General features: G+C 35.1%; 3 protein-coding genes across 8 annotated transcripts in view; 1 reads left to right on the top strand and 2 right to left on the bottom strand.

Moving 5' to 3' along the window:
- FBXL5 (F-box and leucine rich repeat protein 5) overlaps positions 1-10,435 on the top strand; it is a 48,782-nt gene extending 38,347 nt beyond the window's left edge. Inside the window, exons 10-12 of one of the 2 annotated variants that reach the window (XM_082389496.1) lie at positions 52-174; positions 2,714-2,862; positions 9,634-10,435. In XM_082389496.1, the coding sequence (XP_082245622.1) occupies positions 52-174; positions 2,714-2,862; positions 9,634-9,710 (349 nt within the window). In that variant the 3' untranslated portion in view covers positions 9,711-10,435. The remainder of the gene's footprint in view (positions 1-51; positions 175-2,713; positions 2,863-9,633) is intronic. The other variant, XM_082389495.1, reaches the window with a different exon arrangement.
- The window catches only part of BST1 (bone marrow stromal cell antigen 1), a 249,487-nt gene that overhangs the window by 123,693 nt on the left and 100,118 nt on the right, over positions 1-25,676 (bottom strand).
- The window catches only part of CC2D2A (coiled-coil and C2 domain containing 2A), a 183,485-nt gene continuing 176,692 nt past the window's right edge, over positions 18,884-25,676 (bottom strand). For all 5 annotated transcript variants that reach the window (XM_082389471.1, XM_082389468.1, XM_082389467.1 and 2 more), the window contains 4 exons: positions 25,163-25,285; positions 23,849-23,907; positions 22,851-23,028; positions 18,884-21,596 (listed from right to left, as the gene is read on the bottom strand). In XM_082389471.1, the coding sequence (XP_082245597.1) occupies positions 21,408-21,596; positions 22,851-23,028; positions 23,849-23,907; positions 25,163-25,285 (549 nt within the window). In that variant the 3' untranslated portion in view covers positions 18,884-21,407. The remainder of the gene's footprint in view (positions 21,597-22,850; positions 23,029-23,848; positions 23,908-25,162; positions 25,286-25,676) is intronic.

Below are 25,676 nucleotides of genomic sequence, written 5' to 3' on the forward strand. Positions count from 1 at the left end.
GAAGAGTCAGTCAATGCAGCAAAAAAAACTTCATTGTTGTCTTATTTTAAGAAACTGCCACAGCCACCCCAGCCTTCAACCACCACCTCGATCAGTCAGCAGCCGTCAACATGGAGGCAAGACCCTCCACCAGCAAAAAGATTATGACTTGCTGCTGAAGGCTCAGATGATACAATAAGTATTTTTAGCAATTAGCAATAAAATAAGGTATTTTTAATTAAGGTATGCATATAGTTTTTTAGACATACTGCTATTGCATACTTAATAGACTACAGTATAATGTAAACATAACTATATGCACCAGAAAACCAAAAAATGTGTGTGGCTTGCTTTATTGTGATATTCACTTTATTGCGGTGGTCTGGAACTCAGCCTGCAATATCTCTGAGGTATGCCTGTACTGTATTTCTCTGTCTTCAAACATTTGCATTTGCTCTCTCTCTAACAAACGTTTATTGGCTAACTTCTGTTCGTTTCTACCTCCATTCCAGTTTAAATGTCACTTTTTAAGGGAAACCTTTTGTGACCCCCGTCCCCCTCCCTCCACCAAGGCCCTTAAATATGTTCCCAGGAGAGCATTCATCATATGATATTATAACTGCTTGTTTACTTTTGTCCTGTTTGATATCCCACTAGACTCAGTGAGGCCAGTGAATGCATATACAGTTTACTCAAGTGTATTTGTGATGTGAAGTTTTATATTCCATGCAGTCTGTCCTCAGTGTACGGAAAATTTATAAGTTTTAGAACATGAAGCAGTTTCTGCATTGAGATACCTTCTGAGATCTTTTAGACCACTTTTTAGAAGCTGTTTTATTTTTTGCTCTGAGCTATTCAACTTTATAGGAAAAAAAGAGTCAATAAACTTTAAACAATAGTCTTCCTTTAAAGATGTCTATCTGTAATTACTGTGACCCAGTCAAGCCACTGAAGTTCTGACCTGCCACTGTTATTAATTTAAACTGTAGGAATGGATCAGGGAATCTATGATTTAAGAAAAAGTCAGTCTTTTTCAGTCAAAAATATAAGGAGAAGTACGCATTTAAATCTCTCACGTGTATTGGGGTCTTGATAAGCTCTTTTTGATAGACCAGGTTTCTCTTTTAAACATGCAATGACAAAACATTAAAATGTATGTACTAATCTTTGTCCATCAGTGCCTCTCACTGAATATATAAATATTTCCATTGTTTATTCTAATCTCAGTAGTTTACATAATTTTACTTACCTTTACTTCCTAATTTCCAGGTATCTGCATAATCATGCTATTTGTTTTTTTACTAAATTTATTGTATTATTAGTTTTTGGATAGTGCTGTCAAGATAGACTGTCTCTAGTTTTCCCAGTTTTTTCTGTTCTATACAGAAAATTGATGTTCTCAGTTTTGCTCTTGATATTTTTCAGCTCTGCCATTGTCATTTCAGTCAATTTCTCATTTTACCCTTTTTATATAAATTGTTTTTTAAAATTCTTCTAGGGTATGCCATGAAAAGTAATGTTTTCATTTTTACTGAAATGAAATTCACATTAAATTCATTCTTTTAAAGGGTACAAATCAGTGGTTTTAGTATACTTCAAGGTTGGCAACCATTACCTCTATCAAATTAGAAACATTTTCATTAAACCAAAAAGAAACCATATACTCATTAGCAGTCATTCTTCATTCCTCTTTGCCCCCAGCCCCTGGTAGCCACTAATTTACTTAGTCTGTCTGTCTATTCTGCTTATTTTGGACATTTCATATAAGTGGAATTACATAGTATGTGGTTTTTTATTTTTTTTTTAAGGTTTGCATTTTTTTTTTTTTAATTTATTTATTTATGGCTGTGTTGGGTCCTCGCTTCTGTGCGAGGGCCCTCTCCAGCTGTGGCAAGCGGGGGCCACCCTTCATCGCAGTGCGCGGGCCTCTCACTGTCGCGGCCTCTCTTGTTGCGGAGCACAGGCTCCAGATGGCGCAGGCTCAGTAATTATGGCTCACGGGCCCAGTTGCTCCGCGGCATGTGGGATCTTCCCAGACCAGGGCTCGAACCCATGTCTCCTGCATTGGCAGGCAGACTCTAAACCACTGCGCCACCAGGGAAGCCCAGTATGTGTTTTTTTGTGTATGATTTTTTTCACTTAGCATGGTGTTTTCAAGGTTCATGCATGCTGTAGCATGTATCAGTACTTTATGGCTACATGATATTTATACTAAATTTTGTTTATCCACTCATGCATTAGTGGACATTTGGATTGTTTCCACTTTTTGGATATTATGAATAATGCTGCTGTGAACATTTGTTTGCAAGTTTTTCTGTGAACATATGTTTTCACTTCTCTTGGGTATATGCTGATTCTGTAACTCTGAGGAACTGCCAAACTGTTTAGTAATTTTCTTGATAATTTTTACTTAGACAGTTTAGTAGGAGAGTGAAGATTACAATTCCAGGATTCATTACTTCCTTCCTGTAAGAATTGAGTTACTATAATGTTCTTATAAAGAACATTTCATAGACTTGTTTATTGAATGTCTTCAGAAATGCTTCTGTTAAATGTATCCTGCCTAAGGATGAAGTTAGTTGTCATGTTTTATAGAAATACTTTAATTTTTCATTACCAGATTGAAAGGTCTGTTAATAGTCCATTGGGCCATAGGAATACATAAGTTTTCATATATTTTATAATACATTTTAATTGTTAATAAATTCTAATTGTTGAATTGCTTCTCTTACAGGGTTTTGACTCTGGGAGGAGGGCTACCTTATTTGGAGCACCTTAATCTCTCTGGTTGTCTTACTGTAACTGGTGCAGGCCTGCAGGATTTGGTTTCAGCATGTCCTTCTCTAAATGATGAATACTTTTACTACTGTGACAACATTAACGGTAATGCCTTTTAACAATGGGATAATTTTGGAGGAGTTGATTTAAAAATTTTTAACAGTTCTGAAAATTCTTAGGGTTTCTATTTTGTTTTCTAGATTTCTAATTACCAAACATTTTTACTTTCAGGTTTAGTCTGAAAGATAAGTTTTCTTATCTTTCTAAAGATAAGTTTTCTTATCTTTCTAAAGATAAGTTTTCTTATCTTTCTAAAGATAAGTTTTCTTTTGGAGAGATATCTCAACTATCCATTCTGCCAGATTTTAGAAATATGTAATAGTTTAATCAATCCAAAGTGACAAGTTTTTATAGAATTACTAAAATTCTTATAAAATTTTGGGAAATTCCTCTAGAGTGAAAGAGCACTCATTAACAATACAGAGTATTGCTGTTCTAGATACACCTAATTCTTAGGGATGATAGAGTCAGTTTTCTTGTAGGACAAGAAAACTTCATAATGTACTAGAAAAAGGAGGACTTTGGTAATGTGAACTCCTCAGGGACCCTGAATCTGGTTCCAAATAAATCTCTTGGAAGATTGAAGAGGATGGTGAGTGTGGTATTGGGAAGAGGTTGAGGTGCTTTAAATGTGATTAAAATTCCTATAGTATTATGGAGATTGAGCCCTGAACCTACTTTTAACAATCATCAGGTAACATTTCTTGATTTTTTTGTTTTGTTTTATTTTTTAAGCCTATTCCTGCCCTGCAATGGGACTGTTTAATGTGCTTTTTCAAAGTACGTTCAGTGCCCTGTTGGGCATTTGATAATCACTGGTAGAGACTGAAGTCCTGAAGCATAAAAAGCTGCTCCTCAATTATTAGTAAGCAAGTCAACCTTCTGTATTTATAATTGGAAAAAATTTACATGGTTCAGATTCTACTGTGCCTTTTTACATCATGTATTGTTATTTTTGAGAGTCCAGTTCACCTTAAGATATGGGAAGATAAACGGAGTCTCTCAGGCAGAAAAATTGACAGACGCCAGCAAGACTAGAGGAATAGTTATCTTCTTTAACGACATACCAGTAGGCAGAGAAGTTAGCAAATCTGCTGTTTCTCAGAGATTAGATTTTTCTTAAAATGTATATGAAGAGACAGGAGATAGCAGCTCTTTTGTTTCTTGAATCACATTGGTGATGCAGGAGATGACCTCCCATGTTCTTGAAACAGCAACACTCACTTCGAGCATTTCTTTGCTCTCTGTTGCCTTCAGTGTATAAGAAGGAATGGGGAAAATTAATGTCATTTTAGTTGCAACCTGCCAAGTGTACAAAAAAAAAGTGTGAGTGCTACAGTGCAGCACTTGCTTCTTTTGGGGATGCAATGAAGAGATTTTTTTTTTTTAATACACGGTTATGTCATTCTAGGTTGACTGGTGTACTTACTAAGGCTTATAGGATATATTATGAAAAGTAATCAGTAAACAATTATTTTTTGTAGGAAAAACACCTAATTGGTAGGTTGCATTTGAGTTGTCTACACTGATTTCAGCATAGGTTATGCTGGTGGGAATAAATCTCAGAACCTAATTTGTTATACTTATTTTGGGCTATATAGATGTTATTGGGTTGGTGGGGGGATTGGGTTTCACTTCATTTTTATGATCTGCCTACTACTTTTGTGTGTGTGTGTGTTTTTTTAAAAAACTTCTTGAAATAATTTAGATGTTGGGATAAAGTTAAATACTTAAAAATTTGCACTTTGTTAGTATGTTAGAATTCCTTTCATCTTGACTGGTTTTGAATATATAAATATTAAAGTGTTCCAAAGGAGCTGCTACATTCTTTTTGTAGAATGTTAAGATTTTTTTTGATAAATGAGTGGTAATTTTCAATAAATGAATTTTAATGAACATATCTGACTTTAAAATGTTTGAAAGGAAATTGACTGTGCTTGTATAATTCAATACCAAGTCTCCTTTTACAGCTTCTTAAAGCATGATTTGGGGGAAGTGGAAATCCTTCAAAGTTTACAGGGTGACTTGTCATGTGAACTTATGTTCCAGAGTTCCAGCCAGTTGCTCTTAAAGCAATGCCCTGATACAATCTTTTCCTTAAAAGGCCATATGGACACTAGAAAGTGTTAGAATAAAGTTGCATTGTATCCAGTTTTGCAAGATGACACGGGATTCATCCAGTATCTTTCATTACAATTCAACTTGTACAATAAATACTTAGTGACTGTAAATATTTAGCTCCCTTTTTATTATTATTTTTATTATTTCTGAAAGTAATCAATATTTTTATACATGTTCTTAAACAGAGAGCATATTTAGGTGACACATTGTATTTTAATATTTGAGAGTAACACTTAACTAAAAATGTATTTTGTCAAAAGAGAGTTTACTTAGTTAACTACCAGGTTACTTACTAAAATAAGTAAATGCTGATAAATAATATTCATTAACTAAAAAGTGATAAGTAAAACAAAATTTTCTATTTCCTAAGCATTAGCAGAGATTTTGGAGAAGATAAATTAGTAATCAGATATTCAAATAGTGTCTGCTGTGAGCAAGACACTGTACTAAGCATTAACATAAAATGCCATTTTTATTCTTCTTAATGATTCTTCATGACATTTAAATTTGTTATTTGACTGATAAAAAAGTTAAGATTTAAGTATAAAAAAAGGCTTCTTAGCCATAACATTAAAACAATTCCTTGTCATTTAAGAAGTGTTAGATGGAATTGCCTAGTTTTAGAGCTCTGAAGAACATTTGAACAATGATAGGAAATAAACTTGTTGTACTGATTTGCATTTCAATGTATGTTTAATTCATGAATTAAGATAGATTAGATCATAGTAGGTGACACAGTTTCAGATGATTTGCTCTCTTATGTTTCTAATTTAAGTTAAAGAGGAATTAAAGGTAAGTGAAGGTAAGTGCAGATATACAGCATAAGTAATATGCTTAAAATCTAGGAAAAACAAACAATTCAGTAATAAAAATTTGGGAAAATAACAATACCTACCATTATAGCTCTTCTTAACTAATATTTTAAAAAAAGCTTTCTTACAAAATTTATTTTTACCATGCATTTACAGATGTTATTTAATGATTATGCAAATGTTATTTTTCTGTTTTCTTTATTATCCTTTACTGTAATTTAGCCCTCATCTATTATAACCATTGGGTTTATTATCTCATATCAAGATCGACATTTACTGGTGATAAGTCAGATGTTTACCTTTGAAATTCCGTGTCTGTGGAAGCACAGCTGTCTACTTGAGATACTTGGCAACCCAACATATCTTAGTCATGTTTCTTTCTAATTCTACCTCACTTTTTCTGTTGCCTATTTATTCTGTTGTCCATTTATTCCCTTTTCTAAGTAGTCCTTCTGTGATGCTTAAGGGTCTTAACTGTTAACATTGCTTATGATTTCCATGCTTTGGAAATTGCTTTCTCCCCTGTTTTCTACAGTATGAAACTAACTTACAAACAGCGGTTGTCTTCACTTTTGCTTTGCCCTAGGCCTTCAACAAAATAAAACCCATTCATGGATGATATCACTTTTATGGATTTTTAGGATCAGTCACCTGGAATGTCATTCACCTTATGATGGGATTGTAGTTTTGAGGTAGTTAGTATTACAGTTGTTGGTTAAGTACAATTTATGCCCTTAGATTTCCATTGAAACTAAGATATTCTGGTGTGTATCTGAGAAAGGGAGCACATTTTATAGCAATATGAGCGTGAACTTTGTTTTGTGATGAACAAGGAGATGCTGACAGATACCAGGATAGGGTTCCTTTCTACCAAATATAGGACACATATTTTTATTCCTACATTTTTCTTCCCGTATTATCCCTACTTCCATCCCTTAGACTTTGAGAACAAAAAGTGACTCAGGTCACTGGAGTGGAGACTGAGGATCCTGGGCCTCTGTTTTTTGGGGAGGTTGGTGAAAAACTGTGTGGTACAGGCATACCTCGGAGATATTGTGAGTTTGGTTCCAGACCACCATAATAAAGTGAATATTGCAATAAAGTGAGCCACATGAATATTTTGGTTTCCCAGTGTATACAAAAGTTACGTTTGCACTGTACTGTAGTCTATTAAGTGCAAAAGCATTGTCTAAAAAAAGCAATGTACATACTTTAATTTAAAAATACTTTCTTGCTAAAAAATTTTAACCATCATCTGAGCCTTCAGTGAGTCATAGTAGTAACATCAAAGATCACTGATCACAGATGACCATAACAAATATAATAATAATGAAAAAGCTTGAAATATTGTGAGAATTACCAAAATGTGCCAGAGAGACAAGAAGTGAGCAAATGCTGTTGGAAAAATGGTGCCAATAGACTTGCTCAGTGCAAGGTTGCCACACACCTTTAGTTTGTAAAAACTGCAGTATCTGCAAAGTGCAATAAAGTGAAGCACAATTAAACGAAGTATGCCTGTGTTTGGAAAAATATGAATCTTTTGATTAGATTCCTTGATCCAATTGGCTCCTTTGAGGCTCTTGAAAACCAGTAGCATACTTTACTTTGATTGCTTTCAGCCGTCACTTACGATTTTTCCCTAGGCCACTGATTTCAGTATAAAATTTCTTCCTTACCTTTCTGTCCTTTTAAAAATAGGAGTATAGACATTTTGAAATATTGTAGGGAGTTTCAGTTTGGAATATTGTACCAAAGTCTCCATGTCTCTTTCCTCATGTTTCTCCCTTTCAGAATAGAATTATATACTGAGAAGATGATAGATATGTTTTTGCAAAAGCCACCAGTTTAAGCATTTCATCACAGGGACTGTGTCAGGGCAGGGCAATGATAGTGAGGTAGGAGATTGGCTCTTGGAGAAAGGCTCTACTAGGTGATTGGCAGGCAAAGCAGTAACCAGTGTAAAGGGTGAGGAAAGGCAAGCTAAGAAGGGAAGGTGGGGAATATCAGTTAAAGCTGAAAATGTATTCAAAGGGAAAACCTGCTCAGAGGTTGTCAGTGCGAGAAGATTTTCAAACCACAGGATTTCAAACCACTAGAGCATTTCTAATAAATATCTGATAATATGTACTAAGAAATTTCATTTTGATTCTTTGATTAAGATGACTAGCATTGTGTCTTATTTTAAGAGAAAGTAGTCTTAACAAAAATGCTACTTTATGAATTTTAAGTATTTGACACATTTAACTTTTCATTTTCAAAATGGAATAGATTTTAATTTTGATTAAATAAAAAATGAGCTCGTGGTAATTCAATTTTATATTTGAAATGACTTTAAACTTTTATTATGGAACATTTAAAATATATAAACATAATAATATAAAGAAGCTTTATGGATCATTGGCTTCAGCAGTTATAAACCTGTGGCCAATCTTTTTTCATATACCATTGCCCATTCCCATACCTGCTCCCCGTATCCCAGGCATTACGTTACTTTAAAAGTTAAGCATAAGTATTTGAAAATGAATGAAATCATAAGCTATTGCAGTTCCACTGTGCTTGTAAAGTTCATTAGTTTCTTTTCTTAAAGATACATTATTATTTCCATTAGTGAAATATATGAATGCTATACTTCATTGCTTGTATATCCTAAGAAATTAGTCCTTTGTATTTTGTATATTGCCATTTCAGGAATACAAAAAAAAGTTAAATTCTGGTAAATAAGTGTGTTCTATGTGTTTATTTGCAAGTAGTTATTTTCTTATGTTGGTATTAGCATAATCGCCTTCTTTTGCAATGGATTGCTACTTCAAAAAACAAAGCAAAGCTAATTTTTAACATATTTTTCTGAGATAAAGTCTTGATATCATTCCAGGGTACTATGATTTTTCAATTATAATCCATTTGATAAAATAAATATTATTTTCTATAATAAAATTATATTTCATGTACTTTTATGGTCCTTACATACCAAAAATGGAAGTATTTTGGTTCTAATTGATGAAAGAACTAATTAACTTTGTTCATGGTGCAGACATACTGAAAGGCTTCAATATAGTTAAAATGTCTTTTTCCACATTTGCTTGCCTTTATGAAAACTGTGATTCATTCAGAGTACTTGACATTTGAATATGCGCCATGATATCTCTTTGATACTTTCTAATTCTCAGCTATGTTCCCTAATGGATCTTTTAATCTAGTGTCTGGGTAGCATAATGTGATTGGAATAAAATCAGTTATTCCACAAATGTATTATTACTTTTCTTTGTAATGGAATCATAATTTTTATTATGTCTTAGATATGTTTTTAATTATTCATTCATTACATATTTAATTCTGGAAGATAATTTCATCTAACCCTATCACATGACTTATTTTGGGTACAGATGTTAAATAACAATATGGCAAATATGTTAAGGCTATATCTACGTAGTTTATTTTTAACAAAAATTTTGAATATAATATTTATTATAATTGCTCAATACTGGATTCTTTAGCTTATCTATTACAGATAAGGTTGTTTTTGCCTTAATTATATTTCTAGGAAAGATGTTCATGATACAAGAAATCCATTGTGAAGTTATCCTGGCAGTCTTGCTTCTGTGGGTTATCTCTTTTCTTCTTGGATTTTTTATTTTGTAAGATTGTTGCCAAAAAATTACTTCTTTTCATTCTTCTTTTTCATTTACCTATATTAGTTAAAGTCAAACTGCTGTTGGCGATTTTTGTGCTGAATAATTTTTTATATGCTCATTGTGGGATTTTACTTCTATGTTACAAATGTATTACTAGTTAAAAAAAAATAAGTGTTTTACTTCTTTCATTAGCAAGATTATTTTTGTGTGATAAGAAATTCCTCCTTTCACACTTTTCTGTTTTCATACAGGTCCTCATGCTGACACCGCCAGTGGATGCCAGAATTTGCAGTGTGGTTTTCGAGCCTGCTGCCGCTCTGGCGAATGACCCTTGACTTCTGACCTTTGTCTACTTCATTTAGCTGAGCAGGCTTCCTTTCATGCACTTTACTTATAGCACATTTCTTGTGTTAATCATCCCTTTTTGAGTGTGACTTGTTTTGGCCCCATTTCTTACAGCCTCGGAAATCTTAATTTACCAGTGAATTGTACAGTGTTGTTTCTCTTACAAATCATATTTTTGTTTTAGAAAGGGATTAGGTCTTTTCATAGGGTGAGAACAATTTTATCAGATTTCTTTTAAACTAAATATTTTGAAAAAAAATGTCACTAATGCCATGCCATTTAAAGTATTTTTTAGATTATTTTGAGTTTTGAAGTTAATGGGTTATTGGTTCTCTTCATAGATAAACACTGTACCAAGCCTTGCAGATCTTTTCAGATATACATTTTTGAAGTTTTATTTTCAGAGACTGCACATTTTGGAAACCAGTCTCTTTTCCGTAATGTTTCCTTTATTTGAACAATTCTCAGAGGGCCAATTCAAACATATCCACATATAAGATTCTTTAAGATTATAAAATAAATTGGCTTCTTGGTGTTAGCTCAGGGAGCTGGCACAGCACCAGTGTCTTTGTATTTGCTTTCTTCAAAGACCCCTGGTTCCCACCACTGTCCGTAAATTGTCACATTTGGGGGAGGGGTTTTTAAAAGTTCCACAGTCATTTGAAGAAATGTATAAATAAAATCTACTTTGAGGACTTTACCAAGTAATTTCTTTTGTGTTTTGATTTTGTTGTAAATCTCAATCCAGGGTTACTTTACTGTGAAATAGGACTAAATAGGTCTTTTCAACTCCCATGAAATCATGACCCTGACAAATGAATAGTTTTAGACAGATACCTGATTTTATTGAGCTGAATTGTCTCTTTGAAATTTATTGTGCAATAGTCAGAATTTGAATTTGTAAGCTTGTCTTCATTGCTGTTTGATATAATAATTGGAATGGAGACCTGTTATTCAGAAAGGCACATATTGAGTCAATTTTATGTCATGTTATGTATAATTTATGTCACAAAGAAGAGAATAGTCAGCAGCATGCCATCTATTTTTATAAATATCTGTAAGGCTGTGGAAGAGAAGGTAATCTTGCAATTATGTTCTTTGTGGTCCCAGGTATTTTTTGTTTGTTTGTTTTATTGAGGAAGAGGAAGAGTAGGAAAGATACAAACTATAGATAGATTTCAGTTCAGGCTAAGAGAAAACTATTTTACACAGAGTTGTCTAAAGATGAAGGAAGAATCATTTGATGAGAAAATAAATAAGGAGAGTCACTGTGCTTTTAAATTTAACTAACATTTGAACTAAATACTGTGAGGGAAGATCACCTCTAAGGAAGGACATCTAATGACTGTGAAGTTTCACCTTTCTCTAAGAGTTCTCTCATTTTGATTCCATTGCTGTTAACATTTGTGAAATATAAGATGGAACCCCTCAAGTTTCTTGTATGGAGGATAAGGCAGCTGTAGAAGCAGACCATCTTACCCTTTAAGTTTGTGTCTCTTAGCTTAAGTCCTCATGCCTCTTGTTGGCACTACTGCGCCTAGCTGCCTCCTTTAAAAGTCTGGCCTAAGCACAAAGGAAAAAACGTTCTGGATTCCCTTAGAGAACTTGAGAGGAAATCTGAGTTTAGTGAGCAGTTACAGGGTCAGAAGTTTTATTTTGTAGATTGACTGTTTTGTCGTTACTGTACTTTTATTTCCTTAAGTGTTTAATAAAGTTTATTTGAAAAGTTGACATCAGGGACTATTTCAAGAAAACAAACTAAAATAAGTCTTCTGGAGTGAGTCCCATCCAACTGCATGGTAAAATTAGTCATCTCTATAACCAGGTCCCAAGTCATCAAGGGAGTACTCAAGTTTATACTCATGTAATCAGAAAACAGTGTAATATTTGGGGAGTAAAATTTTTGATAATACTTAATGGAAAAAATCATGATTAAATGATATTTTGGGACTTGGCTTAAATGTTATTCTTCATAAATTAATTAATTTGAGCAGCTTATTTCCCAGGGGTTCCAGGTAATTGAGGTGCCCCCCTTTTGCTTTGTCCTGTGCTACTTGATATTAGAAAACCATTAAATAGGACGTGGCAGTCTTGAACCAAACTGACTTCAACATGTGAGCACATTGCATGTGGAAACTCACTGTTTTTCTACCACCCCCACTACCCCCACCCATTTCATGGGGAGATGGCATAATCTGCATTTAATTTTTAAATATTACTGCTTTTCCATTATTAAGGATAGTTAATGCTTTAAAATTTCTTCTAAATTTATTTTTCATTGAAATATAGTTGATGTACAATATTATGTTAGTTTCAAGTGTACTGCGTAATGACCTGACACTTGCATATATTATGAAATGATCACTGTGGTAAGTCTGGTAACCACCTCTACTTACATAAAGTTATTACTGTATTATTGACCATATTCCTTATGCTGTGTATTACATCCCCATGACTTATTTATTATATAACAGGGTTTGTACCTCTTAATCTCCTTCACCTAATTCCCCTACCCTCCTCCCTTCTTGCAACCACTGGTTTGTTTTCTGTATCTATGGGACTGTTTTTGTTTTGTTTTTAGATTCCACATATAAGTAAAATCATGTCATATTTGTCTTTCTCTGTCTGACTTATTTCACTTAGTATCCTCTAGATCCATCCATGTTTTCTCAAGTGGCAAGATTCTTTTTTAATGGCTGAGTAATATCATATATACGTATATATATATGTATGTATGTGTGTGTGTGTATATATATATATATATATATATATATATATATCACCTTTATCCATTTATCTTTCCATGGACTCTCAGGTTGCTTCCATCTCGTGGCTATTATAAATAATGCAGCAGTGAACACTGGAGTGCATATAACTTTTTAAATTAGTGTTTTTGTTTTCTTTGGATAAATACTCAGAAGTGAAATTGCTGACAGTTCAATTTTTAATTTTTTGAGGATTCTCCATACTGTTCTGCATAGGGGCTGCACCAATTTGCAATCCCACCAGTAGTGCATGAGGGTTCGCTTTTCTCCACATCTTTACCAACACTTGTTATTTGTTGTCCTTTTGTTGGCAGCCATTCTGACAGGTGTGAGGTGGTTATCTCATTGTGGTTTTGATTTGCATTTCCCTGGTAATTATGTTGAGCATATTTTTATGTGTCTGTTGGCCATCAGTATGTCTTCTTTGGAAAAATGTCTATTCAGGTCTGCTGCCCATTTTTTAATCTGGTTGTTTGGTTTTTTGATGTCAAGCTGTATGAGTTCTTTGTATATTTTGGATATTAACCCTTTGTCAAATATATCATTTGCAAATATCTTCTCCCATTCAGTAGGCTGCCTTTTTGTTTTGCTGAGAGTTCTTTTTGTTTTTTTGCATGCAAAAGCTCTTTAGTTTGATGTAGCCCCATTTGCTTATTTTTGCTTTTATTGCCCTTGCCTGAGGAGATATATCCAAGCTATTGGTAAGACCAGTGTCAAAGAGCATACTGCCTGTGTTTTCTTCTGGGAGTTTTATGGTTTTGGGTCCTTACATTTAAGTCTTTAATCCATTTTGAGTTTATTTTTGTATTTGTTGTGAGAAAGTAGTCCAGTTTGATTCTTTTTTAATGTAACTCTCCAGTTTTCCCAATACTGTTTATTGAAGAGGATGTCTTTTTCCCATTTATATTCTTGCCTCCTTTGTCATAGATTAATTGATCATATAAGTGTGAATTTACTTCTGGACTCTATTCTGTTCCATTGATCTGTGTGTCTGTTTTTTATGCCAGCACCATACTGTTTTGATTACTGTAGCTTTGTAGTATGGTTTGAAATCAGGAAGCCTGATACCTCCAGCTTTGTTCTTCTTTCTCATGATTGTTTTGGCTGTTCAAGGTCTTTTGTGTTTCCATTCAATTTTAGGATTATTTGTTTAGTTTTGTGAGAAATGCTATTGGTATTTTGATAGAGAGAGATAGCATTGAATCTGTAGATTCCCTTGAATAGTATGGTCATTTTAACAATATTAATTCCTCCAATTCATGAGTCTGGTATATCTTTCTATTTGTGTTTTCTTCAGTTTCTTTCATCAGTGTCTTATAGTTTTCCAAGCTGTACCCACCTTAAATGGATGTTGAATTTTGTCAAAAACTTTTTCTGCATCTCTTGAGGTGATCATATGATTTTTATTGAGTTTCTTAAGGTTATCACATTCATTGATTTGCAGATACTGAATCATCCTTGCATCCCTGGGATAAATTCCACTTGATCATGGTGTATGATTCTTTTAATGTATTGTTGAATTTGGTTTGCTAATACTTTCTTGAGGATTTTTGCATCTATGTTCATCAGTGACATTGGCCTGTCATTTTCTTTTGCACGTGTTGTCTTTCGTTTTGGTATCAGGGTGATGCTGTCCTTGTAGAATGAGTTTGGAAGCATTTTTTTCCTCTGCAGTTTTTTGGAATAGTTTGAGAAGGATGGATGTTAACTCCTCTTTAAATTTTTGGTGGAATTCACCAGTGAAGCCATCTGGTCCTGGACTTCTGTTTGCTGGGAGTTTTTTTGGTTACTGATTCAATTTCATTACTGGTAATTGGTGTGTTCATATTTTCTGTTTCTTCCTAATTTAGTCATGGGAGATTGTACATTTCTAGGAATTTATTCCATTTCTTCTAGGTTGTCCATTTTATTGGCATATAATTGTTCTCAATATAATCTCTTACGATTCTTTGTGTTCCTGTGGTGTTAGCTATAACTTCTCATCTTTCATTTTTTATTTTATTTGGACTCTCTTTTTATGTTGATGAGTCTGGCTAAAGGTTTATCAATTTTGTTTACCTTTCAAAGAACCAACTCTTAGTTTCATTGATCTTTTCTATTGTTTTTTAGTCTCTGTCTCATTTATTTTCCTCTGATCATTATTATTTCTTCCTTTCTGCTAACTTTGGGTTTTGTTTGTTCTTCTTTTTCTAGTTCCTTTGGATATAAGGTTAAATTTTTATTTGAGATTTTTCTTGTTTCCTGAGGTGGGCTTGTATTGCTATAATCTTCCCTCTTAGAACTGCTTTTGCTGAGTTCCATAGACACTGGATCATTGTGTTTCCATTTTCACTTGTCTCCAGGTATTTTTTAAATTTCTTTTTTGATTTCTTCAGTGATCCATTGGATATTTAATAGCATATTGTTTAGCCTCCATGTGCTTGTGTGGGTTTTTTTTTTTTTTTTAGGTAGTTGATTTTTAGTCTTACAGCATTGTAGTCGGAAAGGATGCTTGATATGATTTCAGTCTTCTTAAGTTTACTGAAACTTGTTTTGTGGCCTAGCACGTGATCTGTCCTGGAGAATGTTCCATGTGCACTTGAAAAGAATGTGTGTCGTGCTGCTTTTGGATAGTATGTTCTCTATATATTTAAAATCCATCTAGTGTAATGTATCATTTAAGGCCAGTGTTTCCTTATTGCTTTTCTGTCTGGATGATCTGTTCATTGATGTAAGTGGGGTGTTAAAGGTTCCTTCTATTACTGTGTTACTGTCAGTTTCTCCCTTTATGTTTGTTAATATTTGCTTCACATTGTTAGGTGCTCCTTTGTTGGCTGCATATATATTTATAGCTGTTATGTCGTCTTGTTGGATTGACCCCTTTTATCATTGTGTAATATCCTTCTTTGTTTCTTGTTATAGTCTTTGTTTTAAAGTCTATTTTGTCTGATATAAGTGTTGCTAACCTGTCTTTCTTTTCATTTCCATTCACATGGAGTACCTTATTATGTCCACTCACTTTCAGTCTGTGTGTGTATTTAGGTCTGAAATAAGTCTCTTACAGGCAGCATATATATGGTTACTTTTTTGTTTGTTTATTTTTAAAAATCTCTTCAGCCACTCTAAGTCTTTTGACTGGAGTCCATTTACATTTAAAGTAATTGTTGATAGGTAACGTACTTTTTGCCATTTTGTTAATTGTTTTCTGGTTGTTTTGGTAGTTTGTTTTGTTCCTTTTTTTCTTTTGTCTTCTTCCCTTGTGACTTGATGACTATCTTTAGTGTTATGTTTGGATCCCTTTCTCTTATTGTGTGTATTGATTATAGGTTTTTGGTCTTAGGTTACCATGAGGTAGGTAGGAAGATACATAGATAGGTATATGTGATTATTTAATGTTGATCTTTTTTAGTTTGAATGCATTCTAACAACCCTGCATTTTTACCTCCCTCTCTACATTTAATGTTTTGATATCATATTTTACATCTTTTTGTTTTGTGTATTTTTTGACTACTTATTGTGGCTATAGATAATTTTACTACTTTTGTTTTTTAATTTTACTACTAGCTTTATAAGTGGTTGATACACTACCTTATGGTATGTTTGCTTTTATTGATGAGACTTTTGCTTTTGTAATTTTCATATTTCTAGTTGTGGCCTTTTATTTTTTCCACTTAGGGAAGTCCTTTTAACATTTCTTGTAAAGCTGTTTTAGTGGTACTGAAGTCTTTTTAGTTTTTGCTTATCTGTAAAGTTCTTTATCTCTCCTTCAAATCTGAATGATAGTCTTGCCAGATAGAATATTCTTGGTTTAAAGTTTGTTTTTTTTTCCCATCAGTTCTCTCCCTTCTGGCCTACAGGGTTTCTGCTGAAAAGTCAGCTCTTAGTCTTATGGGAGGTCCCTTGTATGTATCTAGTTGTTTATCTCTTGCTGCTTTTAATATTCTCTCTATCTTTAATTTTTTGCTGTTTTAATTATAATGTGTCTTGGTGTGGACCTCTTTGAGTTCATATTCTTTGAGACTCTCTGTTTCCTGGAACTGAATGTCTGTTTATTTTCCCAAGTTAGGGAAGCTTTCAGCTATTATTTCTTCAGATAAGTTCTCTGCCCCTTTCTCTTCTCCTTCTGGGACCCCTACAATGTGAATGTTAGTGCACTTGACGTTGTCTCAGAGGTTCTTAAACTTTCTCATTTTTTTAAATTATTTTTTTTTCAGCTTTGGTATTTCTGCTACCCTGTCTTCCAGTTCACTGACTGTTCCTCTGTATTTAATCTACTGATGATTCCTTCTAGTGTATTTTTTATTTTTATTGTATTCTTCACCTCTGTTTATTTTTTCTCTATATTTTCTAACTCTGTTAAACTTCTCACTGTGTTCGTCTATTCTTCTCCTGAGTTCGTCGAGCATCTTATGATCATTATCTTGAATTCTTTATGGGTTAGATTGCTTATTTCCACTTTGGTTTGTTCTTCTTCTGGGGTTTTGTCTTTTTTCTTCATTTGGAACGTATTCCTCTGTCTCTTCATTTTGCCTAACTCTCTGTTTATTTCTGTGTATCTAGTAGGTCACTTAGCTTTTATGATCTTGGAGAAGTGGCCGTCTGTCGGAGACATCTAATGGAGCCCAGCAGCACCCTCCCCTCTGCTCACTAGCGCTATATATTCTAGGGGGTGTTCTCTTTGTGGGCTGTGTGGGCCCTTCTGTTGTGGTGGGGCTGACTACTTTGGGTGTGTGGTAGGTGGGGCTGGCCCCTGGCCCAGTTGGCTGCTGGGCCTTGCCTTGTGCGGTGGCTGCTGGCTCACTGGTTGTTGGGGCTGAGTCCCACAGTGGCAAGCTGCGTGTCCCAGGGGGTCCTGGGGCTGGTGCTGGCTGCAGGGGCTGGGGGTACCTTGTGTTGGTGGTGGTTCAACACCAGGTGTGCTGTTAAGCCCCCTGCACTAATAGACTAGAGAGAGGACTCCAGAATGGTGCTTACCAGAACCAGTGTCCTAATGGTAGAATGAGCTCCCCAAAATGGCACCCCCAGTGTTTATGTCTGTGTGGGGAGTCCCAGTTCCCTCCTACCTCTCAGGGAGTCTCTCCAGGATCTGCAAGTTTGTCTGACCGAGATGTCTTTCAAATTACTGCTTCTTCATTGGGACTTGGAGTGATTGAGATTTTGTGTGTACCCTTTAAGAGTGGAGCCCACTTGTGTCTCACATATGCACACCCCACTGGCCTTCAAACGCAGACATTCTAGGGGCTCGTCTTCCAGGTGCAGGACCCCTGGGCTGGGGAGCCCAATGTGGGGCTTGGACCCCTTGCTCCTTGGGGAGAACCTCTGTAATTGAGATTATCTTTCCATTTGTGGGTCATCTACCCAGGGGTGTGGGTCTTGACTCTACTGTGTCTCTGACCCTCTTAGCCATCTCATTGTGGTTTTTTGTTATATCTTTAGTTGTGGACAGTCTTTCTGCCAGTTGTTCTCATAGATGGTTGCTCTGTAAATAGTTGTAATTTTCCTGAGCCTGTGATAGGAGGTGAGTTCAGTGTCTTCCTATTCCACCATCTTGGCCACATCTCTGTGGATAGCTAATGGTTAATGAAACAATATAAGAGGCAACAAGTAAAATGCCTTGTGTTACCTGACATACATCAAGTGCCACATACTGGATAGTGTTTTAAGTACTTTAAATATACTGACTTTTAAAATCAGTACAACAATGTGGTGAAGTTGGTAATGCGATCATCCCAATCTTATATATGGGGAAAGTTAAGTAACTTGCCTATGGATTACCCAGCTAGTAAGTGGCAGAACTAGTATTTCTCCAAAGCTCATGCTCTTAACCACTCAACTATCCTGTCTCTATATTGCTATATTGGTAATGACTATTATGGGTCAGACCTTGAATTCTCCTTTGAAGGGTTCATAGTATAAATATCAGAGGCTTGTAAACACATAATCATAATTTGATAGGGAAAGGCATAAGGGAATAAAGATAAAAAATTTTCCTTAACTTGGTTCTTCTGTCTTTATGTTTTTTGTTTTGTTTTGCTTTTAAGTGAGACTGTATTCCAGCTACATCAATCGTTCTCAGCTTGAGGCAGTTTATCCCATAGAAGACATTTGGCAATGACTGGAAACATTCTTGGTTGTCACAACTTGGCAGAGGGGAAGAATGCAACTGGCAGCTAGTGGGTAGGTGCCAAGGATGCTGTTAAACATCAGCTTGGGCTTGAAACAAAAGCCCTTCACAACAAATAATTACTTGGCCCAGAATGTCAATAGTGCCGCTACTGAGAAATCCTGTTTTACATATTTCTATTTTGTGTACATCTTTCCATGTCAGTACATACCTTTAATTCCTTTTAGTATTATCTGACTTTGGCTTCATCAGTTTGGGCTGTTGTTACAGAGTACCATAAGCTGGATGGCTTAACAAAAATTTATTTCTCACAGTTCTAGAGGCTGGTAAGTCCAGAGTCAAGGTTTCAGCACATCTACTGTCTAATGAAAACTCTTTCTGGCTTGTGGACAGCCATCTTCTCATTGTATCCACGCATGGCATAGAGGGGAAGTAAGCTCTTGCCTGTCTTTTCTTAAAGGGCACTAAATCCCATCTTGAGGACTGTATCCTTATGATCTAATTAACTCCCTAATTACCTATCTCTCTTTTTTTTTTTTTAATTTTATTTTTGGTTGCGCTGGGTCTTAGTTGCAGGCAAAATCCCTAGTTGTGGCTCGTGGGCTCCTTAGTCCTGGCTCACCAACTCCTTTAGTTGCAGCACGTGTGCTCCTTGGTTGCAGCCAGTGGGCTCCTTAGTTGTGGCCAGTGGGCTCCTTAGTTGCAGCTCGTGGGCTCTTTAGTTGTGGCATGCAAACTCTTAGTTGCGGCATGCATGTGGGATCTAGTGCCCTGACCAGGGATCGAACCCTGCGTCCCCTGCATTGGAAGGCATATTCTTAACCACTGCGCCACCAGAGAAGCCCCTCTCTCTTTTTTTAATTGAAATATAGTTGATTTACAATATTATGTTAGTTTCAGGTACATTACAATACAGTACATTATAGGTTATTACAAGATACTGAATATAGTTCCTTGTGCTATACAGTAGGTCTTTGTTCTTCATCAGTTTTATATATAGTAGTGTATATCTGTTAATCCCATACTCCTAATTTATCCCTCCCCCACCTTCCCCTTTGGTAACCATAAGTTTGGTTTCTGTGTCTGTGAGCCTGTTTCTGTTTTGTAAATAAATTCATTTGTATTAATTTTAAGAATCCACATATAGGTGATATATAATATTTGTCTTTGACTTAGTATGATAATCTCTAGGTCAATCTATGTTGCTGCAAATGGCAATATTTCATTGTCCTTTATGGCTGAGTAATTATTCCATTGTATATGTATACACACCACATCTTCTTTATCCATTCCTCTGTTGGTGGACACTTAGGTTGCTTCCATGTCTTGGCTATTGTAAATAGTGCTGCTGTGAACATTGGTGTGCATGTATCTTTTCGAGTTAAGAGTTTTAGTCTCTTCTGGGTATATGCCCAGGGGATTGAGTGGGATTGCTGGATCATATGGTAACTATTTTTAGTCTTTTAAGGAACCTCCAGACTGTTTTTCGTAGTGGCTGCACCAATTTACAGTCCCACCAACAGTGCAGGAGGGTTCCATTTTCTCCACACCCTCTCCAGCATTTATTTGTAGACTTTTTGATGATGGCCATTCTGACCGATGTGAGGTGATATCTCATTGTAGTTTCGATTTGCATTTCTCTAATAATTAGTGATATTGAGCATCTCATGTGCCTGTTGGCCATCTGCATGTCTTCTTTGGAGAAATGTCTATGTAGGTCTTCTGCGCATTTTTTGATTGTGTTGTTTTTTTGATATTGAGTTGTATGAGCTGTTTGTATATTTTGGAAATTAAGCCCTTGTTGGTTGCGCCATTTGTAGATGTTTTCTTGCAGTCCATAGGTAGTCTTTTTGTTTTGTTTATGGTTTCCTTTGCTGTGCAGAATCTTATAAGTTTGATTAGGCCCCATTTGTTTATTGTTTATTTTATTTCTTTTGCCTTGGGCGACTGATCTAAGAAAAAATTGCTGCGATTTATATCAGAGAATGTTTTGCCCTTGTTCTCTTCCAGGAGTTTTGTGGTATCACGACTTACGTTTAAGTCTAAGCCATTTTGAGTTTATTTTTGTGTATGGTGTGAGGGAGGGTTCTATATTTGTTGATTTACATGTGGCTGTCCAGCTTTCCCAGCATCCACTTGCTGAAGAGACTGTCTTTTCTCCATTGTATATTTTTGTCTCCTTTGTCAAAGATCAGTTGACCATAGGTGTATGGGTTTATTCCTGGGCTCTCTATTCTATCTATGTGTCTTGTTTTTGTGCCAATACCATGCTGTTTTGATTACTGTAGCTTTGTAGTATTTTCTGAAGTCTGGGAGGATTACACCTCCTGCTTTGTTCAATTTCCTCAGGATTGCTTTGGCAATTCTGGATCTTTTGTGGTTCCATATAAATTTTAGGATTATTTGTTCTATTTCTATGAAAAATGTCATGGGTAATTTGATAGGGATCACATTAAATCTGTAGTTTGCTTTGGGTAGTATGGCCATTTTAACAGTACTCTTCCAATCTAAGAGCATGGGATGTCTTACTGGCAAAGAAGAAGAACATTCTAAATAGAAGGTGAGCAGGTACAAAAGCATAGAGGAATAAAGCTCATAGGGTAAGTGGGAACTCTTGAGTTGTCACAGTTGAATTTAGGGTCAAAGTGGCAGAGACATGGCAGTCTACTAAATAAAAACACTTATTTTGCATATTTTGAAAATGATAATTTTATTTCATTATTTGTAAGTATTTTCTTCCCTTTGATCAAGAGCACTTAAAAAATATTCTCAATTATCATTTTTACATGATATAAAACATACAATGAAAAAACTATCTGTTGCATATAAGGGAGGCAACATAGATCCAAACAGACAAAACGTTTTTGGGATATGGGTGGATATATACAGCTAAAGCAAATTCAACATTAGGTGCATCAATATTATGTACTCCAGTGCTATATACAGCTTCAATTAAAGGCTTCACTTCAGAGTATGGCATGTGAAGGGGAAATCCAGAGAACTGAAGGAAAGCAAAACAAAATTTTTAGTCATTAGTGAATGTGAAGTTTCCACTATATTTTTTCCCTAAGTAAGTAAGTGCAGTTCTTAATATTCTTAATAGGAAGTCTTCCTTTTGGATCTTAAAGTCATTTATTTAGTTTTGTCTTTCTATCCAGCTATATATTAGCAATACAGAAAATGGAGAGAGGCTAAATGTCTTTTTTTGTTTTAGTTGCTAACATACTGACTTGGTGTTTAAGACACCTGTTAGTCACCCAGGCACTCTCCACTGTTTCCTTCCTTCTTCCTGATAGCCCCGAGTTTGCATAGAAACCCGTACAATTCCAGGGACCTAGGTTAAGTTAATACCTTCTATCCCCTTGGCCTCAGTGTTGATCTACAGGAAAGAATGTATAATCTAGGAAACTTGCAAGGGATAGTGGCACGCAGATGCTGTCTTCTGCTCAGAGCAATATGTGTGCAGATGTGAGTCCTGCCAGGAACTATTCCAGCCATTTGGTACCACAAGAAAGCCATCCTGTGGGTGATGCCATCACATGGAGGAGGGCAGAGTGGGAAGACTTGCAGACGTGGTATAGCCCTGATAGCTACTCACCCCGAACTTTTACCTAAATAAGCCCAGAAGTTGTTAATGTTCAAACTTGTTTGAAGTAAGTTTTCTGTTACTTGAAAACATCCCAGCTGAAAAATGAGCCTTATAAGGTAAAGGTAATTTTTAGTCAGTGAGTAGAATTAAATGTACAACTTGATTTCATACTGTTTAGCCAGTGAGGCTTACTGTTTTAGTTTGAGACTACTTTCTAGGTTTTAGGATCCAGATAAATGATGTGAACACACAGCACTACTGACAGGCAGTAGAGAAAGCCTATTAATGAGAATTTCTTAGCAATGAAAAGCAATTAGTATAAAATAATATCCTTTAAAAAAAAATCTGACCAAGAATGGTTGGTTTCATCTTTATGCTCAGTTGAGTCTAACATGATTTAACCAGATATTTTCATTTTATTTAATAGTCTTGCAATTTTATAAAAGATATTATTTTTCATAGGATCCTCCTACAAAAAAAGGTGGTGTTTTGGTTTTATAGAGGCATTTTGCTCTTTAATGGTAGGTTCATTCTTGAGATTTGAACTTCTAATCACATTTTTTAGTCTGTGCTGCTTCATCTGTGTACTTCGGGGAGTTATTTAGGCATTTTGATTCCAAAAACCCATAGTACTGAGCAATTTCCAATTTGAAATGAACTACTTACCCTGTAGTCTCCTAGCTGTTTCAGCAGTTCGGCTCTGTGGTCGTCTTCCACATCTTCTCCATGATTTCTTTCTAACAGAGGCAAGAAGTGACGCAGAGTAGTGGTACAGTACCTATTCCACCGCGTCAGATGGCGAGGCCTCCAGTCCATGATTTTTTCTTTTAGTATTTTTTCAATCCTGTTTATAAAAAATAAGCTCCATTTTTTGGTGACTTGACTTTTCCCTTGTAAACAAAAATAAAAAATAGTATTCTGAAACTATTAGAAGAAACAAGATTTTTTTTGGGAATTTGTTGTTCTTAGGATCCAAAATAAGGCTGTATTTGAAATTTGCAGTTGAGAGTAAATTGGTATTTTTTAGTAATAATACCTTAAAAAGGGTCACATTTAATCTTGTGCAGTTTGACATGCTGCTCTTCACACAGCTTGAGATGGTAGAAAGGGCACACAGGCTTTGAAACTAGAAAGGTCTGGCTGGGCTCAGAAGCCCACTTTAACACTTGACAAGTATGTGGACCTCTCTGAGCCTCAGTTTCCACACTGTGAAACTGGGGAAATAAGTTCTATTTTACAGCATTATAAGGATTATTGGGGCTCAAATAGGCTCTTACTAGCTTTCTACATGTGTTAGGTTTTTAAAATAGCTGAAGTTCACTTAAGCACTAATTGGACAAAATAGGCATATTTAAGCTGAGGGTTATATTGTCTGAACAAGACCCATAAATTACATGACGTTGAACTCTAATCTGAGGTAAAGTTTTTGGAGAACTACTTAATCATTGCTGGATTTCACTGCTGTATGTCTCACACCATGCTGATGCTAAAGCCTTCTTTTGAGCCTTGGGATTTAGAGATCATATTTGTACTTTGCATCTATAAACATGAATTAAAGTTTAATTGCCCAAATTATTTCACATTGATCCAGGCTGAGAATTGTTTAGTTGGATATTAACACTCCTAGTGACAGACTGCATATGCATTTATGGATATCAAGTGACCTGTCTTGTAGTTCAGCTGCAGCCACTTTGTCGGTGCGCTGGTAAATTAGCTCTTCTGGCTATAAAAGAAAAAGTAGTTCAGGAATTTTAGAAATCAGTTACACTTAATTTCAATAGCTATACATCCTTTTCTAAATTTTTTGGTTTTTTTTAAATTATGAACTCTCAGACATTCAGTTAGACATCGAGGATAATGTAACAGATGCAAATGTACCCAAGACCTACTTTAAGTAAAGCATCACAAATAAATTATAATGCTTTGTGGTTCTTTCTCAGTTTTATCACCCTTTTCTGTCACAGAAGTAACCATGATCTGAATTTGTTTTTTAGCACTCTTTCATTCAACATATACTGAATACCTACTGTGTGCCAGGCACTTATACAAGTGAAGGGGATAGAGCCGTGAATAAAATCCCTGCTCTCATGGTGTTTACATTATAGTCAGTGGAGATAGGCAAATTAGTGAAATGTGTTTATGATTTAACTACAGATGTATGTATCCCTAAACAATATATTGTACTGCATGTTTTCTGAGCTTTATGTAATAATTTTATACTGTAAACATGCAATTTTTTCTCCCTTAACATTATATTTAGAATAGCAGATATGTATTTTCAGTGTGCTTACTAAGATTCATGAATATTAATTCATTTGTGTAACTACTATAAAATATTCTACTATATACCATAATTTATCTCTTCTGTTCCAGTTCTTAGGCTTTTGCAAACAGTGCTCCTATGAAAATTGTTATGTTACCTTGTATACATGGGAGAATTTCTCTAGGGTGATTTTTCTTAAAACTTCTTTTGGAAAGATTTGATCCACAGTAAAAAATACCTTTTATATTACACACACAGTATCTATCTATATATCTACAGCTATCACATTTAAAGTTTTAGTAAACAATTCTCATGCTTACTATTTATAATCTACTACTGTCCAGGACCCTCTAAATTAATGTTATGAGCCCCTCCTGGATCATGCCCTGCAGTTTGATTTCATGTTTCAATAGCAGTGATGAAATTTTAGTGAATTGAGACCAGCATTGAAAAAATTAAATGAAATACATTTTGTGGTATTCTTTTGGGTCATGGGACTCTGTATCAAAACTTATTCTTTCACATATTTGTGTACTGGTTCATGATGTGATGGTCTTTCTTATTGGGCTTAACTAACTTGGAAAATAAAATATTATTCTAGACTAAATATCTGGGAGTGGAATTAAGGGTCAAAATATATCTGGCTACCCAATATAACAATATCACATTCCTCACTTCCTATATCTACATTGAATTGTTAATAAAAAAATTATACCTGAACACTGGAAAGGCCAGGATATGGAAGGCTTCTTGAAAAGAAAGATTTCCATAGCTTGGGCTTGGTGACATCAAAATTTATCCTTAATGGGGAATCATATTGTTGAATATTAAACCAAATCTAAAAAAGACAAGACTACATTAGCATATATGGTAGCAGATGTATGTGTATACGTGTGTGTATGTATGTTATATAAAGAGAGACAGCAGAGAGAGACAGAAAGGGAACATGTAGCTTGCACACTTTTTGTCATTTTGATTTTTAAAACTGGTAAGCACTTTACGATCAGTGGCATCATATAGTTGTCACCGGCCATTTTTTTTTTTTTTTAACATTTTTTATACCTGCAGTTGAGGTGCACCTTACGATTAATTGCAGGTTGATGAAATAAGGTAGTTCCTGGTGATGAGACACTTAGAGTCTTTTGGAAGAAGACAGACAAGGCTACTCTCTTCTCGGGCTAGCCTTTCCTAACCTTGCTCTTCCCAGCCTCCTAACTGTGGTAGGTGTC

Source organism: Balaenoptera borealis (assembly GCF_965194805.1).
Source record: "Balaenoptera borealis genome assembly, chromosome: 4".
Classification (NCBI taxonomy): domain Eukaryota; kingdom Metazoa; phylum Chordata; class Mammalia; order Artiodactyla; family Balaenopteridae; genus Balaenoptera; species Balaenoptera borealis.